This window comes from Tursiops truncatus, chromosome 1, assembly GCF_011762595.2.
Source record: "Tursiops truncatus isolate mTurTru1 chromosome 1, mTurTru1.mat.Y, whole genome shotgun sequence".
In the NCBI taxonomy this organism is placed as follows: domain Eukaryota; kingdom Metazoa; phylum Chordata; class Mammalia; order Artiodactyla; family Delphinidae; genus Tursiops; species Tursiops truncatus.
Window position 1 is genome coordinate 151,688,332 of NC_047034.1, and position 15,414 is coordinate 151,703,745.

Genomic DNA, 15,414 nt, shown 5'->3' on the forward strand with positions numbered 1-15,414 from the left:
GTTTCATCATCTTTAAAATGGGGACAGTCCTGGCCTAGCAGGATGGATTAAGTGAGAGCATCAGCAAAGTGAGAGGAAAGCTTCCACACCTGGGCCTGGTACAGACAGGTGTTTAGTAAATGTTAGCTGATGCTGTTATCACACCTCCACACACATTCTCGCCCCCCAGGGCACCTGCGGCTGAGCGCTCCCTCACTCTCTGCACCTTGGCACAGAACGGCTCAGTGTCAGGACAAAGACAGAAAACAGGCAGCTCCGTTTCCCAGCTTTTATGAAAATTAATAACATTAATAGCTCACAGACATATACAAACACACAGACTGCTATGTACATGGTCATTAAGTTATTAATTAGTCTCTGTATAAAACGTTTCTACATTAGTGTCCCGGGCTAGGCCCGATCAGTCCTTGTGGCATATTCACAGTAGCAGCCCCTGGGCTTGGCCCCTGTGGTGGGCAGAGGGAGGCTGGTGGCTGTGTGAACAGCCCGCCTCACGATGGGCACAGGAGGCGTCCTGAGTCGCTCACTCTTGAGTCTTTGGCTCCCTTCCTGGCATCTGGAGACCAGCTGTTCAGTGAGCAGGCAAGCAGGCCCAGATTCCTCATCTGGCCTGGCGACCCAGGCCCTGTGCATGGTGGCTTCGGGCCACCCAGCAGGCCCTAGAGGATTCTGGCTAGTTCTGTAGAGTCTGTGTCAGAGCACCCCGAGCTGCTGGCCTCTTCCCTGCAAAAGCCAGAGGAGACGGGCTGGAGGAAGCACCCTCACCCACCTGCTTGTTCCCCGCAGGATCTTGGCTCTGAGGTCTTAGCTCGCTGCCAGGCTGGTCTAAATCACAGGACGTAGTTTGCTCACTCCCACTCTCAGCCCAGAAACTGCTGGTAGGTTTGTTCGCTGTTCTTGCAGCCCACAAGGCACCCCAAGCCCCAGTACCACGCCCTGGCCTGGGCGAGCTGGGCTGGCGCAACTCACTCCACCCTGCCCTCTGGCCTCCGCACCTGAGCTCCTGCACACCAGGAGAGCCGTGAAGAGTGTGGGCTCTGGAGTCAGAACACCAGGGCTCAAACCCCAGCTCTGCCCCTTATCACTTATCACTCTTCCTGGTTAAGCCTCAGTGTCTTCATCTGCAGAGTGGGAATCATAGGCATCTCTGACACCCAAAGTTGTTGGACGACCATAGGAGATCACGAGTACATTCTCTACAATGTAAACTCCTTGAGGGCAGGGATTTATCTGTTTCATTCACTAGAGCAATGCCTGGCACATAGGCGTCCCATTAAGTACTTGTTGAATTAATAAATGTAAAACCACTCAGCCCAGGCAGGCAGCCTGTGTTCAAGAAATGTTAACGGCCACGGTGATGAATCAGCCGGGGGAAAGGGCAGAGGAGGAGCTGTCCAGGGAAGATGTGTGGAAGGCAAATCTGGCTTTGGCCCCAGGAGGTACTAGCCGAGGGCTTAGACTGGATGATGTCTCCTCATCCACCTCCCTGTCCCTTCCCCACTCACCTCAGGGCCTGCAGGGCCTTCTTGTTCTGCCGCCGCTTCTCCTCGTCAATGGGGTACAGCTTAAAGAGCAGCAGGCCTATGAGGATGAGGACTATGGGAGCCATGGTCACCAGCATCTTCAGTGTGAACTTGACACGTGCTGGCTGGGAGCAGCCACGGGTCTGGTACCCAGTAAAGCTGTGGGACCCAGTGGTTAGGGGAGTGGTGAGGATGGGGCACCTGGGACCTACCCCTGCCCAGCACTGCCCAGACTCCCCCCCACTCACTCCAGACTGAGGGTGGAGATGCCCAGGGAGACTCCGGAGGCAAACTTGGTGAAGAAGACATAGAAGGAGAAGAAGATGGGCTCGGTCCCATGGATATGGGGCTGCTTCAAGTGGAAGTCATCAATGACGTCAGGCAGCATGGACCTGTACACGGTGGTGGCAGCCGTGAGCACCCTTCCGCCTAGCAACCCCAGACCTCCACTAGCCCATGTGGTCCGTGTCAATAAGAGTGGTCCTCTGAGAGTTTGCAGTCCCACAGCTCACACACAGTTCAATGAGGAGTGGGCAACTTCATGTGAATAAAAAAGACGGCCCTTTCCTCCAAGATGAAGTAGCCCCAGATCTAGTTGCTCAGCTAGGCAGGTATAGAGTGCAGGCTAGATCTAAGCCCCCATTTCCCACCCTGACTAGATGTGGTTGTGCAGTTCACGACCTGTACAACTGTACTGGGAAGACCTGTCCCACCCCCAACCTGGACCCACAGAATGGCCTGCAGGGAGACAAGCCCCACAGGATTCTCCCTAAGGAGCTTCAGAACTGGGGGGTGGGAGGCTGGGAAACATACCCCGGTGGGCCTATATATACTTACCAGGGTAGTAAGAAGGCAGCTGCTACACTGACGCCAGCTGCCACAGCTACCACATATGTGACAATCAGGTTACTCTCCATGAGGGCCACCAAGATGAGAAATGGCACTGCTGACTAGGGGAGCGGGCACAGGAATACGAGTCAGCTGGGAAGCTCCCATCAGTAGCCCCCAAGTCAGCCCAGGCCCTGTCCTTCAGCCCCACTCACTGAGATCCCAATGTACACAGCCATCTTCTTGCCAAACCGGGTTAGGAACCACTGCCAGATGGGGATGGTGACTGTGGCCGAGAACTGTGGATGGGCAAAGGGGGAGGAGAGGGAAGTGGGTTAGAGCCATGGAATACCCTCTGCTCTTCCCAGGGCTCTAAAGGTGCTCCCAGCCCTGCTCAAGAGACAGATGACATCATCTGGACAGTTGAGGACAGGCACCCGATGGCTCTTCAGGGGAGCCGAGGGCGAGTCCCCATCTCATCTCCTGCCTTCTCTGAGCACAGAGCTCCGGAAGTTCTGGTTTCCACACCTTTGCTTTTGCTATGCTCTCTACTTGAACATCTAACCCCAAACCCTTTCTTCTTTTTCCCCCAGTGTAATTGAGATACAATTGACATATAACATTGTACTAGTTCAAGGTGCACAACATAAAGATTTGATATATGTACCCAAACTCTTTCTTTCATCGTCCTACCTAAGCAGTGGTAGGTCAGATCCAAAGGTTCTGAGAAGCCTCCCTCATCCCTCATGACCTTGGGCCAGTCTGGGAAACGTCCTCTGGCTATATCCAAAGAACCATCTCGCAGCCTAAGCCACTTCGGCCACCCTCGGGGCCCCACACGCACCATGATGGCCAGGAGCAGATTCTGGAATTCATTACGAAAACCCAAGGTGTAGGTGCAAAACAGAGCGAAGTTCCCCTCCACCAGCTGGGGGACAGGAGAGCGTGGTGGGAAGGAAAGGTAAGGAAACAGGTGATGTAGTTGGGGCTGAGCCTCCATGACATTCCCCATGCTCCAGGGACCCCTGCTCACTCCGCCTCCATTCCACCTGTCCCTCGGGCTTTGTCCCATCCTGAGTCCGAGGCCTACCCCGCCCCTCGTTCCACATACCCCCTCCTGCCCAGGCTGAGCATATCAGGGCCCGACTCACCATGAAAGCCAAGGAGGTGAAGAGGAAGCCGGCAATAAGCTTGATGTACGGGCCATGGCTCATGACCAGCCGGAGGCCCCGAAAGAAGGGCATCGGCTTGGCCTGCTGAGTCTCGTAGGGTTCTGGGGGCCAGAGGGGACGGTGAGGCAGGAGCAGAGGCCCCTCCCCAAGCCTGAGGCCCAGGCAAAGGGACAAAACCACCCCACGCTGGGGCCTTTCCCCAGGACCCCTCACCTCTCTGCTCCCGCACGCCCAGGGTCAGGATGACAGCGCAGATGACATAGATGGAGGCAATGACCCCTGCCGCCAGCAGGTATGCGTTTTGCTGTAAAGAGGGGAAAGGTGACATAGAGAAACAGTCAGTCTGATTTCATCCCAGCTCCCACCAGCTCTACTCAATGACCTTGGATCAGTCCCTTCTCTGGGGGCCTCACTGTCTCTATCCGCAAAATGGGAAAATCAGCCTGCGCCTGCTGTTGCTTCCCAAGGCCAAGTCCAGGTGAACAAAAGGTTAAGAAGGCCAGGCTGTGGAGTCTGAGAGCCCACAGTTCAAAGCTCCCCAAATCTAGTTTCTGCAACTCACTAGCTCGATTACCCTGGACAAATTATTTAGCCTCCCTGTGCTTCAGTTTCCTTATCTGCAAAGTGGGCACATTAACACTTTGTATAACAGATGCCCAACATTTACAAACACTAGCCATTATTAATATTTTGAGGATAATGGCAGAATCACCCCATCGTTCCTCATCTCCCCCAGCCCTGCCCTGCCAGGGCCTTACCGTTTCTCTGAGCGAGGTGGCGCTCTGCGTGCGATTGACACCTTCCAAGGCTACCGTAGAAGCATTGGCGTCCTGGACACAAGGTGTATGTGCTTGGCCCACAATCTGCCCCTGGATTGCTGTGCCCAGCACTGTACCTAATACCTCCACGGTCATCCCTGAGCAGGAAAAAGCAAGTCCTTTTGAGGGGCCGCACGGCTTGTGGGCCCCCAGGGAGGAAGGTCAGATGGATATAAGCCCAGCTCTAGCCACAGGCGATAGTAGCAGCTCCAGATAGGATGGGTACTGGGTACTGGGGTAGACAGCACCTTGGCCTAAACTCATGGCCTCGCTATGTGACCTCTCCCTGGTCCTTCCACCTCCCTGGTCTCACCAGAGCAATAAGTTATTTTTAAGATGGTTTCACACCCACTCCCAAGAGCAGGGAGCTGGGCCCACAAGGGAAGAAACATGGTAGGAGGGTCAGGGAGTGGAGACCCTGGGTCCCTGGTGGGTGGGCTCAGTGGGCTGGGGAGACTTACGATACGCAGTGGCAGAATCCCGCTCACTCTGTTCCGTGCTGATGAACATGGTGAGAGCTGAGTAGGGAACGTGGAAACACTGGCATGGAAGAGAGGCCCTCGGCCAGTCAGACGATGGACAGACAGATGTGGCTTCGGGCACCAACCCCGGAGGCCCCAGGGACTTCCCGCACCCCTGCCCATACTCACCGTGACCAGCGTCTCAAAGAGGCAGTAGAAAAGCAAGTACCACAGGGTCTGGCCCTGTTGGAAGTCAGGCACGAACCAGATGAGGAAGTAGGCGATGATGGCCAGGGGCGTGGAGAAGATGATCCTGAGGAAGGGGAGGGTTTGAGTGGAGGCAGGATGCCAAAACCCCAGGATCAGGGCCCAGGCTGGACTGCTCTGCAGCCCCACAGGGTGCCCGGCAGGAAGGAAATTCATCCCCCTGGATGTACCCACCCCAGGGTCTCTGGGAAGGGACTGATGGCCCAGCCCAGAAGGGCACACTGAGGCAGGGCCCCCAGCCTACAGTCCTGAGCATGGGGTATGAGGTCAGACCCTCCTGAGTCTTGCCTGCATCTCCCCAGGTGTGAAGGCTCCAAAGACAGGGGCTTTCTATGGGCTGAGGGGCTGAGAATGCAGGCCAAGACCTCAGATGGTGGGGCAGGGAGGCAGTGGGGGAGGAGACATCCCAGTGGGATCTCACCCATGTGTGCATACACAGGAGTGGGGGAGGCCAACTCCAGGTGAAGGTGTTGCTTCTGGAGCAGCCAGAGGGGAGGACTGGGTCCAGTGCCTCCCCACATGTGAGTCCCACACCATCCTAGTTAGATCTCAGGATGGTCCAACTTCACGGCATCAGTATAGAAAGGCAGCAGAGAACCATGGTGAAAAGGCCTTTGGAGCCACACTTCCGGGATCCAGTTCTGGCTCTACCAGTAACTATAAATAACTTGGTCTGGGGCAAGTTATTTAACTTTTGAGGTTCATTTTACCAAATTATCGTTTACAAACGATAATAGTAATAGCACCTACCTTACCTTCAACACTTACTCAAGAAATATTCAAGTGTCAACTCTGTGCTGAGCACTATTCTAATGACTTGGGACGTATCAGTAAACAAAACAGACAAGTCATTGCCCTTGTGGAATTTACATTCTAGTTGGCAAACAAAAAATAAACATAAGATATATACTATCCAGCCTTAAAAAGGAATGAAATTCTGACACTTGCTACAACATAAAACTTGAAGACCTTATGCTAAGTGAAATCAGCCTGACACAGAAAGACAAATCTGGCATGATCCCACTTAGTCAAATTCACAGACAGAAAGTAGTTGGTTGCCAGTGGCTGGAGGGGAGCAAGGAATGGGGTGTTAGTGTTTAACGGGTACAGAGTTTCAGTTTGGAACAAGTTCTGGAGAGATGGTCACACAACAATGTGACTATACTTAATGCCACTGAATTGTACACTTGAAAATGGCTAAAATGGTAAATTAAAAAATTTTTAAATAGTGTCTTCTACCACACACCAAAAAAGCTACATAACATAGTAGACGGTGATTAAGTGCTGTAGAAAAAAGAAGGAAAGCAGGCTAAAGGGGATTGGGAGTATGTGGGTACGATTCACAAGCAGGTGGCCAAGGTAGCCCTCACTGAGAAGGTGGCCTCTGTGCCAGGCCTCGAATGAGAGGAGGCAGTTGGCCTGGCAGAGGTCGCGGGGCAACAGGGCTCAGGTGGGAAATGTGCCCCAGCAGGCCTGGGGAGGAGGAAGGAGGCCAGGGGGCCAGAGAGAGTGGCGTGCGCATGGGAGATGGAATTAGGAAATGAGGTTGGACAGGAAATGGGGTGCCAGGTCATGTAGGGCCCAATAGGCCATTGTAAGGACTTTGGCTCTACTTCACAGGGTTGAAGTCGTTTTGAGACTTAAGTTGATATTAAAATGTAGAACAGTTCTTGGGACACAGCAAGTGTTTGCTGTGATTATCACACCAGGAAAGCTCAGCGGGAGACTTCAGGGAGCTGCCGAGAGCACTGGGCTGGGAATCAGACCTCAGATCCATCCCTGCTGCATCTCCCATGGGACCCTGCTGACACTCTGCCTCTCAATGGGTGGCCGGGAACTCCAGGAAAGTGTTCCGTCAGAGTCTTCCTCGTCTGAAACGGAGGATTTAAATGCTGGCTGAGGGCAGGGACTGGTCTGAGGCCTGGGAGAGGGGGCCCCAGGGCTCAGGAGCCCTGGAAGGCCCAGCCTCTTTCTACACCGAAAGCAGAAGGGGTGCCAGGTCCCAGGTCCTAATGGGGGTGGATGAAGAGGAGGGTCATGTACGTTACACGGCAGCCCTCAGCATGCGCTCAGACAGGGGTGGGGGTACCACTCAGAGGTGTCGCCAGGAGTTCTCACCCTGACAGCTGAGGCCACGTGCTGAATCACAAACCAGCCTGAAGGGCCCTCAGCTACTTCACCAAGCTGGTTGCCGCACGTGCCTGCGTGGGCGAGACGTCCTCAGATCTCACCTCCCAAAGGGAGGGCTTCCTCTGCTCTCCCGCCCTTACTCTACCCCACCCCTCCCAGATCCTCAGAGAACCAGGGCTCCTCTGGCAGCCTTCCCCAAACACTCCATCCAAGCAGCCGGGGCTGTGGAACCAAATGTGCTGGGAGTAACCCGGGCTGCTGCTGCTTCGGGCTGGCCCGGGCTGCTGCTATTACTGCTGCTGCTGCTTCAGGCTGGCCCGGGCAGCTGCCTGCCATTGGCTGTGTCTTATGAGGAGATGTGGCAGCTCAGTCCCGCCCCTGAGTGGCTGCCAGGGGGGCGGGTACCAGGCCCAGTCTCAGGGGCTGGCTCACCGGGAACCCCAGCAGCCTGTGCAGGTAAGGCAGACTCTCCTGCCCACTGGCCCTGAAGCTTGGATCAAAGGCCCCAAGCTGGGCCTTTGCCAGGGGCTGGCGGGATTTCAGTGGGAGGGGGACCTCGTGGGAAAGGAAGCTGTGCTGGGGGGCAGGGACTGTGGGAAGAGCTTTGAAGGCCTTGAAGGCCGGAGACCAGGTATGGGCGCCCCTGGGGCAGGAAGGCGCCCACTCGAGCCTGGATGGGCTAGAGATGAAAGGGGCATGTCCCCCCCCGCCCCCCAACCACCAAGCAGGATGTCCTGGAGGGAGCCAGAGCCCTGGCCTGTCAGCCTGTCCCTCGCGCCTGCCTTTGCCAGCTGATCTGTAGCACCACCACCCCCCAGCCTTGCCTCAAAGCCTGAGGCTGAGGCCTGTAGGCTCTGTGTCAAAGGAAAAGGTAGTTCTCACGGTCCAAGGAGCCAGAGGTTATGCTGTCCCTTCTGGGTTTTACCTTCCACGCTTACCCCTCCACCAGGAGCCACTCTGCAGGGGTGCCAAATTATACTTAATAAGTGCCAGAAATGGTTCTAAGCACGTTACGTATTAAAAAATTTAATTCTCACCACAACCCTGTGAGAGAGGCATAATCATTATCCCCACTTTGCAGATGAAGAAACTTGAGGCTGAGATGTTAAATGTCTTGCCCAAGGTCGTACAGCTCTAAGTGGCTAAGTCGGTATTCAAAATGAGGCAGGCTGGCTCCAGAGTGTAACCTTTCAACGATTATGGGAAGTGATGGAGCGGGAGAAGTTAGAATTCCAGCTTCATGGAAGGGAAAAGGACCTTGGGGAGGAATGGGGCCTGGGCCAGGGGAAGCCGCTCAGTCTAGCAATTCGGCCAGCCTGGGTATGAACTGGCAGGAGTTCCAATGCCCATGCCTGGGGCAGCTGAGACCTTGCTGGGGTTTCTGCATCATTCCTCCTCCTCACCCCCCAGCCTGTGACAAACCATGTGGAAGGACCACGGGGTAGCAGACATGTCAGAAGCCCCGCCTTCTACCACCTCAGAAGGAGCATTTTCTACTCACCAGGGCATGAGGCGGCCTAGGCGGGTCCAGGGGGATTTGCTAATGCAGAAGCCCACCAGGGGGTCTGTGATGGCATCCCAAGCTCGGCCCACAAACAGGATGATGGAAGCAGAGAAAGGATCCACCTGGGATGGGGAACAGGCAAAAGATGACTTCCTCATCCTTCAACTGATGGGCAACAACCACCCTCACCGATGGGCAAAGGCAGGGCTCCCTCCCTACTTCAGCCTGGCCATTAGGACCCTGTACTGCTCCCACCCAGGCCTTAAGCATCATCACTTGCCTTGTTAATAATGACAACAACAGTTTCCCAACAGAAGTAGCACTGTGTGTCTCCTTGGAAACTTTCCCAGATATTTCCCTCTAGGTCCTCCCCTCCGCTGCCCTTGAAAAACACTCCCATCAATTAGAATGAATCCAGAATTCAGTTCCTTGCCTCCCTCTCACAAGCCCCAACCACCTGATATCAGAAATAGCATTTGCTGGGTCACCGCAGTGGCCCTCAATTTCCCCATCTGTATAATGGGGTTATGACCCCTATCTTACAGGGTCAAGCTCTATCTTGGATGTGGAAAAAGAAATCAATAGAAAAAATGTTGAAAAAGTAGACTGTTACTGTCACTACCCATTCAAGCTATCCCCCTCCCCCCAAACCTTCTAGGCCTAAATAGACAGTTTCTCTGGACTCTTCCTCATCCATCAATAGGCTCTACTATTACTATCGCTCCAGGAAGCTGGAGAGGCCTCTCCCACACTGCAGTTTCCCCAGTCTGACTTTTCTAACTTCTTACATTTTGACAGCAGGTTCCCCATTATTTGCACCCCATTTAGGGCCTGGCCCATGGGAGTTGCTCAAAAACTAGCTGCTTAAATTAGGTCATTTGTCTTTTCTGGGGCTTAGGCTTCCCCATCTATTAAGTGAATACAAGATGCCTTGCTTGCAAAGTCACCAACCCCTGAGCCAAGCCAGCTACTGCTGTCCAGCTGGGGGTATTGTGTGCCAGTCTCTTCTAAGAACATCACAGCGGGCTCCATTCTATCACACCACCGCCTACCCCTCCAGGCTCTGTTGCTCTTGCCAGGCAAGGAGGAGTGAGCTGACCTTGCCAGCTAAGAGGCCTGGGGCAGAGACTCCCCTTCTGGATACTCTCCAAAGCCTTCTTATTTCTCACCCGCTGTGACTCTGAGAGGCAGGAGAGTAGGGATTCCCAGTCCCATTTCACAGATGGGGAAACTGACCCTACCCTGGAGTCCGTAGTCTCTCCCACCTTGGGGTGATGGAGGAGCCCTAGCGGGCTCAGCTCACTCACCTGAGCTACATCCAACAGGTAGATCTGCAGGAAGAACCCCAGGGCACAACCCGTCACCTGGTAGGGTGTCCCCCCAACTGCATAGCAAAGTTTGTTGCAAATGGACAACTGGTTTTTCTTCTTCGACTCCTGGGAAGAAGAGGAAAGAATGAAAAGAGATCCACGATCCTGGCCTTCATCCTGGAAGTTTCCAGAGACAGGAAACTCTGGAACTTTGCCAGGAGGAACAAGTCTGCCTTGCCCTATTCCCACCCAGGGACAGCTCACTTCCCACAAGAAATGAAAGGTATTCTCTGTTCTTAAAAATCTGGAAAAGGGGAATCCATACTGAGGAAGTAGCCCCTAAGCCACCCCACCCCAAACCCAGATCCTTATCAGCTCGTCTTCACTTAATGACTCCTCCAAAGGCCTCAGTTCTGTTTGTTTCCAAGTTGGAGAGGGAGCACGCGCCAGCAATGGACCTGTCCCCACCTGGCACCAGCTGCCACAACCTGAAAATCCTCTTGCCGCCAAGAGCTGCCTAAGCCCAGCCCTGGCTTCTGCCCTGGTTCAGAGGCTAGTGAACCTGCCTACTGGGTGAGGGCTCTAGAGATCCCTAAGGGCCCAACCCAGCTGGCTCTAGGCCCAGCTGTTCCTTCCATCTGTCCCAGAGTCTCCCTGGCCCCTGGAGGCAGCCAGACCTTCAGGCAAACCCAGGAGCTGTCCTACCCTCCCTCTCTCCCTGTCCCCCTCCCCCAGTTCCCAGAGAATCTTGGAGAGGAGAGGAAAGTCCTCTAGGTGCAGGGCTGGACCCTCTCTGGGTGGGGCACTAGGGAGGTTAAGGTTGCCCAGGGAAAGTAGATTACTCATACACGGGAGCAGCATAATTGCTTTCCCAGGCTTCTTCCAAGGATCGGTTAATAAAATTAAAACGAAAAGGCAGTCACCTCCTAGATATCTAGATATCTTTTGCCTGGGATCCCTCCCTGGGGCCGTCTGATGTCATTGGGTCCTTCATTATGTCCAGAGAGCTGGGAATGGGGCCAAAGGTCAAGACGCGCAAAGCTCCGCGCGAGAGCCGACACCTACACTGACACAAACGCCTGCGGAATGCGGCTCCTTTAAGAGCAGAGCCCTTGCTCTTATGAATGAACTTGAGCGGCCCTCACTGCGGAGTTGAGAAGCAGGCGTAGCATGTGGGGGTGGAGAGCAGGGGGATGAGAGATTTGGGACCAAGTTGGGCTTCCCAGATTTCTGGGGTCTCTCTGGCGTCTAGGGCAGCAAAATTAAGCGTCTGGTCACAGAGGAACGGAAACCGACTAGGCAGAGCGGAGCCGGGCACAACGTGGAGCCGCCGGTGGGGCCGCTCCCCAGAGACACCCAGAGTGGGGGGTGGGCAAAAGGGGGCCAGCGCCTACAAACCTTCTCCATCACTGCCTGCCTCCAGGGCACCCCAGGGCCCTCTCCTGCCTCTGGGTCCTCCTGTTCCCGGCTTAGCCCAAGGTGTCCCAGAACCAGGTTTATCCCGTGACGCCCCAACCTCAGCCTGCCGCCCACCCTTGACCCTCCACCCGGGGTGCCCGGCCCTCACCTTCACCTGGACCGGGCGTTCACCGGCTTGGAGGATGCCCGTGGGCAGCAGCCCCGCGGCGGAGCCGCTCTCGGCGCCCTCTCCTTTGGCCATGAGCCGCGGGCCACGCCGCCCCGGACCGGGAAGCCGGGATGTTCCTCTGCTCCGCGATGTTCCTCTGCTCCGCGGGCCTCCGCTCCGCCCGGGCTCGCGTTGTAGTTGTAGCCGCCGCCGCCGCTACGAACGCCGCTGACTCGCTCACTGCACTCCCCACGCGCCTCTTAAAAGGTTGGGCCCTGCCCTCTCTAACTGGCCAATCCTGGAGCTCTGCTACACCGCCGCCAGCCAATCCTGGAGCCCGTCGGGCCTCCCGCCGGCCCAAACCCCTCTGCGGCTTGTGCCACCAAGCCACGTTCTCCAGCCTGGAGCCCGCGTCCGGCTGCGCGCCTCCGCGCAACCCCGGGGTTAAAGCCGGAGACCCACTTGACAAGCACGAGGAACTGAGGTCCAAGGCTATAAGTGACCTGCCCGAGGTCCCCCAGAGTGAGTTCTACCTGAGTGAGATCTACACCCCAAGACTTCCAACCCCCAGGCCTAGGAAAGGCAGAGGCTTGGAAACCTACTGCCCCCTTTAACGTCTGGAGTCAGTTCGAGTCTCCCTCTGCTCCAAACCTGGAGCATATAGCGCTGACACTTTCCTAACCGACACCCCTCACCCCTCCTCCAAGACGGACCATTTCTTCTTCCCGACATTGGCATCTGTGGGGCCCTCGCGATGGGAGAGAAAGACGAGGCAACGCAGTCGCAGTCGCTGCCGGCAGGAAGCTCCTAAGTTGTGGAGAGGAGTCGGGACCACAGCCATCAGCACACAATGATGATATCAGCGGCATTTTACGGAGAGCTCCCTCCATGCTTAACATGATCTAATTCAACCCTCATAACCACCGTGTGAGGGTGGTGCTATTATTATCCCCATTTTACAGCTGAGGGAAGGAAAACTCAGAGAAATGAAACAGCGCTCATGTGGCAGAGGCAGGCCTATAAGGTTTTGCCCCATTTCACATCCTTCCCTCTCCACAGCCCTGTGCTATCCCTCTCAGCAAAAATTATGAGAAGGGTAAACCAGTCTCCCCAAGAAGAAGCCCTGGGAGAGGGAATTTCCTGGCGGTCCAGTGGTTGGGACTCCGTGCCTTCACTGCCGAGGACCAGAATTCAATCCCTGGATCCCTGGTTGGGGAACTGGGATCCCACAGCTGCGTGGCACGGCCAAAAAGAAGCCCTGGGAGATACAAAGCTCTGGGTTGAAACAATCAAGGAAAGGTTTGAAAGAGTGCTGAATAATCTGGTGGCACAGTGGTTAAGAATCCGCCTGCCAATGCAGGGGACACAGGTTCGATCCCTGCTCGGGGAAGATGCCACATGCCATGGAGCAACTAAGCCCGTGTGCCACAACTGCTGAGCCTGTGCTCTAGAGCCTTCGAGCCACAACTACTGAGCCCGCGTGCCACAACTACTGAAGCCCACGTGCCTAGAGCCCATGCACTGAAACAAAGAGTAGCCCCCACTCGCCACAACTAGACAAAGCCCGCATGTGGCAACAAAGACCCAACGCAGCGAAAAATAAATAAATTTATAAAAAAGAAAGAAGATGGGAGGCTAGACCCAGATGCCAGAAAAGTCTTCTACCACCTCTGGGCCCCTCATGTCACCATCAGCCCTGGCTTCCCAGGCACTCAAGAGGCTGGGAGGGGGCCAGTTGAGACTGACTAGTGAAGTGGTTGCTGGGATGCTCCAAGGCTACTCACTCCTGTGCCTGTGGTTGCTCAGTGTCAGTTTCCTTTTTTCTTTCATAAAATCTGATTGCCAGCAGGAGAGATGAGGTCTGGCTGCCCCAGGATGGCCACACCAAGCTTCCTCATCTGCCCTAGCAGATCCCCATCTTGGCACACAGATTTTGGCCACTGCTGAGCCTAAGGGAGCCAAGATGAGGCAGCTGAATACTGTGAAAAGGGCCTGAACTGGCCCCCACGGTTCTGCCACGAGCGGTGTGACACTGTTCTGTCTCTTCCCCTCTCTGGGCTTGAGTTGGCTGAGGTGACTGTATGATCCCTTCCAGCGCTAACATCCTCAGTCCGATGGGATCACGCTACAACACAAGTGATTTAGACCCCTGCCAAACCGTGAGCTCTGGGAAGGTAGGAACCACATCTTTTTCACGGCCATATCCCCATTGACTAGCGGGGGCCTGACTCAGATGTGTTCAGTGATGCCTGCTCAGCCTCCCTCAGGTACAAGCATAAGGGTAGCCCATTCAGAAGAGCCCCAGGCTCCTCCGTTTACTAGCTGTGTGGTTGATCCTGGGCAGCTCAGTTAACCTCCCTGTGTATAAGGTGGAGATATTAAGTGACTACCTAATAGAGCTGTTTTGGATATGAAACAAGAAAATGCAGGGGAAGTGCTTAGCACAAGTGCCTGGGAGCCCAGGCTGGGCTGGTCCCCCCTCCTGGCCCAGTTCCAGTCTGCCAGCATAGCATATAAGATTCCAGATATGGCCTGACCAAGCCAACACAATAGGCCTATTATTTTCCCCAGTCTGGACACGACACATTGTTAATGCAGCCTAAGACTGCTGGGCTTTGGAGCCTTTCTCTCCCATGATTAGTTCCCATCAGGTTGTGGTCAACTAAATCATTCAGATCCTTTTCACTGGAGCTAGGGTCAAGTCAGGTCTCTCCCTCATCCTCTGCTTTGTGTAGTGTCTCCCCCTTCTTGAAGCTCACAGAACAACAGTGTCATCTTGCTTATTCCAACCTGTCGAAATTGTTTTGAATGCTGGTTCTATTGCCCCCTGTTTTCTCTCCCTAAGTTTAGATCCAGGCTGCTCCAGGCGACTTCAACTATACCATCCAGCCTGCTGGTCAAGACAGAGCCCCATAGCACATCACTAGAGACACTCGTTCACCCCTGACCGAATCAGGGCCCTGCTAATACAACAGCTCCCAATTATTGCTGGGCAAGCACTGTGCTAAGTGCTTTAGGTATATACCATCTCATTTACTCACAACATAACTGGGGAGGGTAGTTTTTATTACCCCCACTTTATAGACGATGAACCTGAGGCTAAGAGAGGGAAAGCAGCGACCAGTTTTATACACCCAGAGTCAGGCCTCTTTTTCAGACCATGAGCTTGTCTGTAAACTCGTCACTTAGAGATGTTGTCCTCTGGCTACACACAGTCTTGACAATGTGTCTCCATGGCCCTCTTGGCTACTCTTGTTCCTACCCCCTTTCCCCCACACCACCAGGCCTGGGGCCCAAGAGGCTTTGCTTAGGCTCCCGTCCAAGGTGGGCAGAGGGCAACCTTATCAGCTCCCTTAGCCTCAGGAGCCTGGAGAGAGACCTGGGCCCGTTCTTCATAGCAACATTCTTTTCATCTAGGATAGCAGTGAGGACAAGGGCTTCTCCCTTAGGAACAGAAAGGCAACTCCCCACTCTGAGGGGTACTATCCTTGCGGCCAACCGTGACCTTTTCTGGATCTAGCCCAGCCTCACAGTCAAGGACAAATGCATTTCAGAGATCCCCTTGTTGCTCTCCACCTGTCTGTGCCCTCACAGGGCACCATTCCCAGCCTGGTGGGCTTCATCATATCCTAGCGTACTCCCCTGAAGGCCTTTGGGGAAGGCCACTGGGTCCCCTGATCTTCTTGGGAGACAGAGCAGCAGAATTAAGTGCAAAGATTCCAAGGACAGGTCACCTGGCTTCATAGCCTACCTCTACCACACAATTTACTCTTGGGCAAATTACAAAGTCTCCTGAGCCTCACTTTCCTCACCTGTCAAATGGGGATAATAATT

General features: G+C 54.7%; 1 protein-coding gene across 12 annotated transcripts; it reads right to left on the reverse strand.

Moving 5' to 3' along the window:
• Positions 1-254: 254 nt before the first annotated feature.
• MFSD2A (MFSD2 lysolipid transporter A, lysophospholipid) lies at positions 255-11,823 on the reverse strand. 12 transcript variants are annotated; one of them, XR_002176920.3, is made up of 14 exons: positions 11,581-11,819; positions 10,011-10,139; positions 8,701-8,825; positions 4,992-5,115; positions 4,803-4,881; positions 4,282-4,439; positions 3,737-3,827; positions 3,503-3,624; positions 3,196-3,279; positions 2,567-2,650; positions 2,361-2,473; positions 1,772-1,915; positions 1,506-1,581; positions 255-723 (listed from the first exon to the last, which is right to left on the reverse strand). XR_002176920.3 is itself a non-coding variant. In XM_019938052.3 (14 exons), exons 1-14 carry the CDS (start codon positions 11,671-11,673, stop codon positions 660-662), a joined length of 1,581 nt encoding a protein of 526 aa, XP_019793611.1. In that variant the 5' UTR covers positions 11,674-11,819; the 3' UTR covers positions 255-659. The 12 variants fall into 12 exon arrangements, 8 of the variants coding, with proteins under 8 accessions (XP_019793611.1, XP_019793612.1, XP_019793610.1 ...); XM_019938052.3 differs by having other exon boundaries at positions 1,506-1,682; positions 11,587-11,819; XM_019938053.3 differs by having other exon boundaries at positions 1,506-1,682; positions 3,196-3,216.
• Positions 11,824-15,414: the final 3,591 nt, after the last annotated feature.

Coding starts and splice junctions, on each gene's coding strand:
- MFSD2A (XM_019938051.3), bottom strand. CDS start 11,673: ATGGCCAAAGGAGAGGGCGCCGAGAGCGGCTCCGCCGCGGGGCTGCTG. Junction 3,625..3,736: donor GGGCGTGCGGGAGCAGAGAG/GTGAGGGGTCCT, acceptor TCTGGCCCCCAG/AACCCTACGAGACTCAGCAG. Junction 724..1,505: donor AAGGCCCTGCAGGCCCTGAG/GTGAGTGGGGAA, acceptor TGGCTTTTGCAG/GGAAGAGGCCAGCAGCTCGG.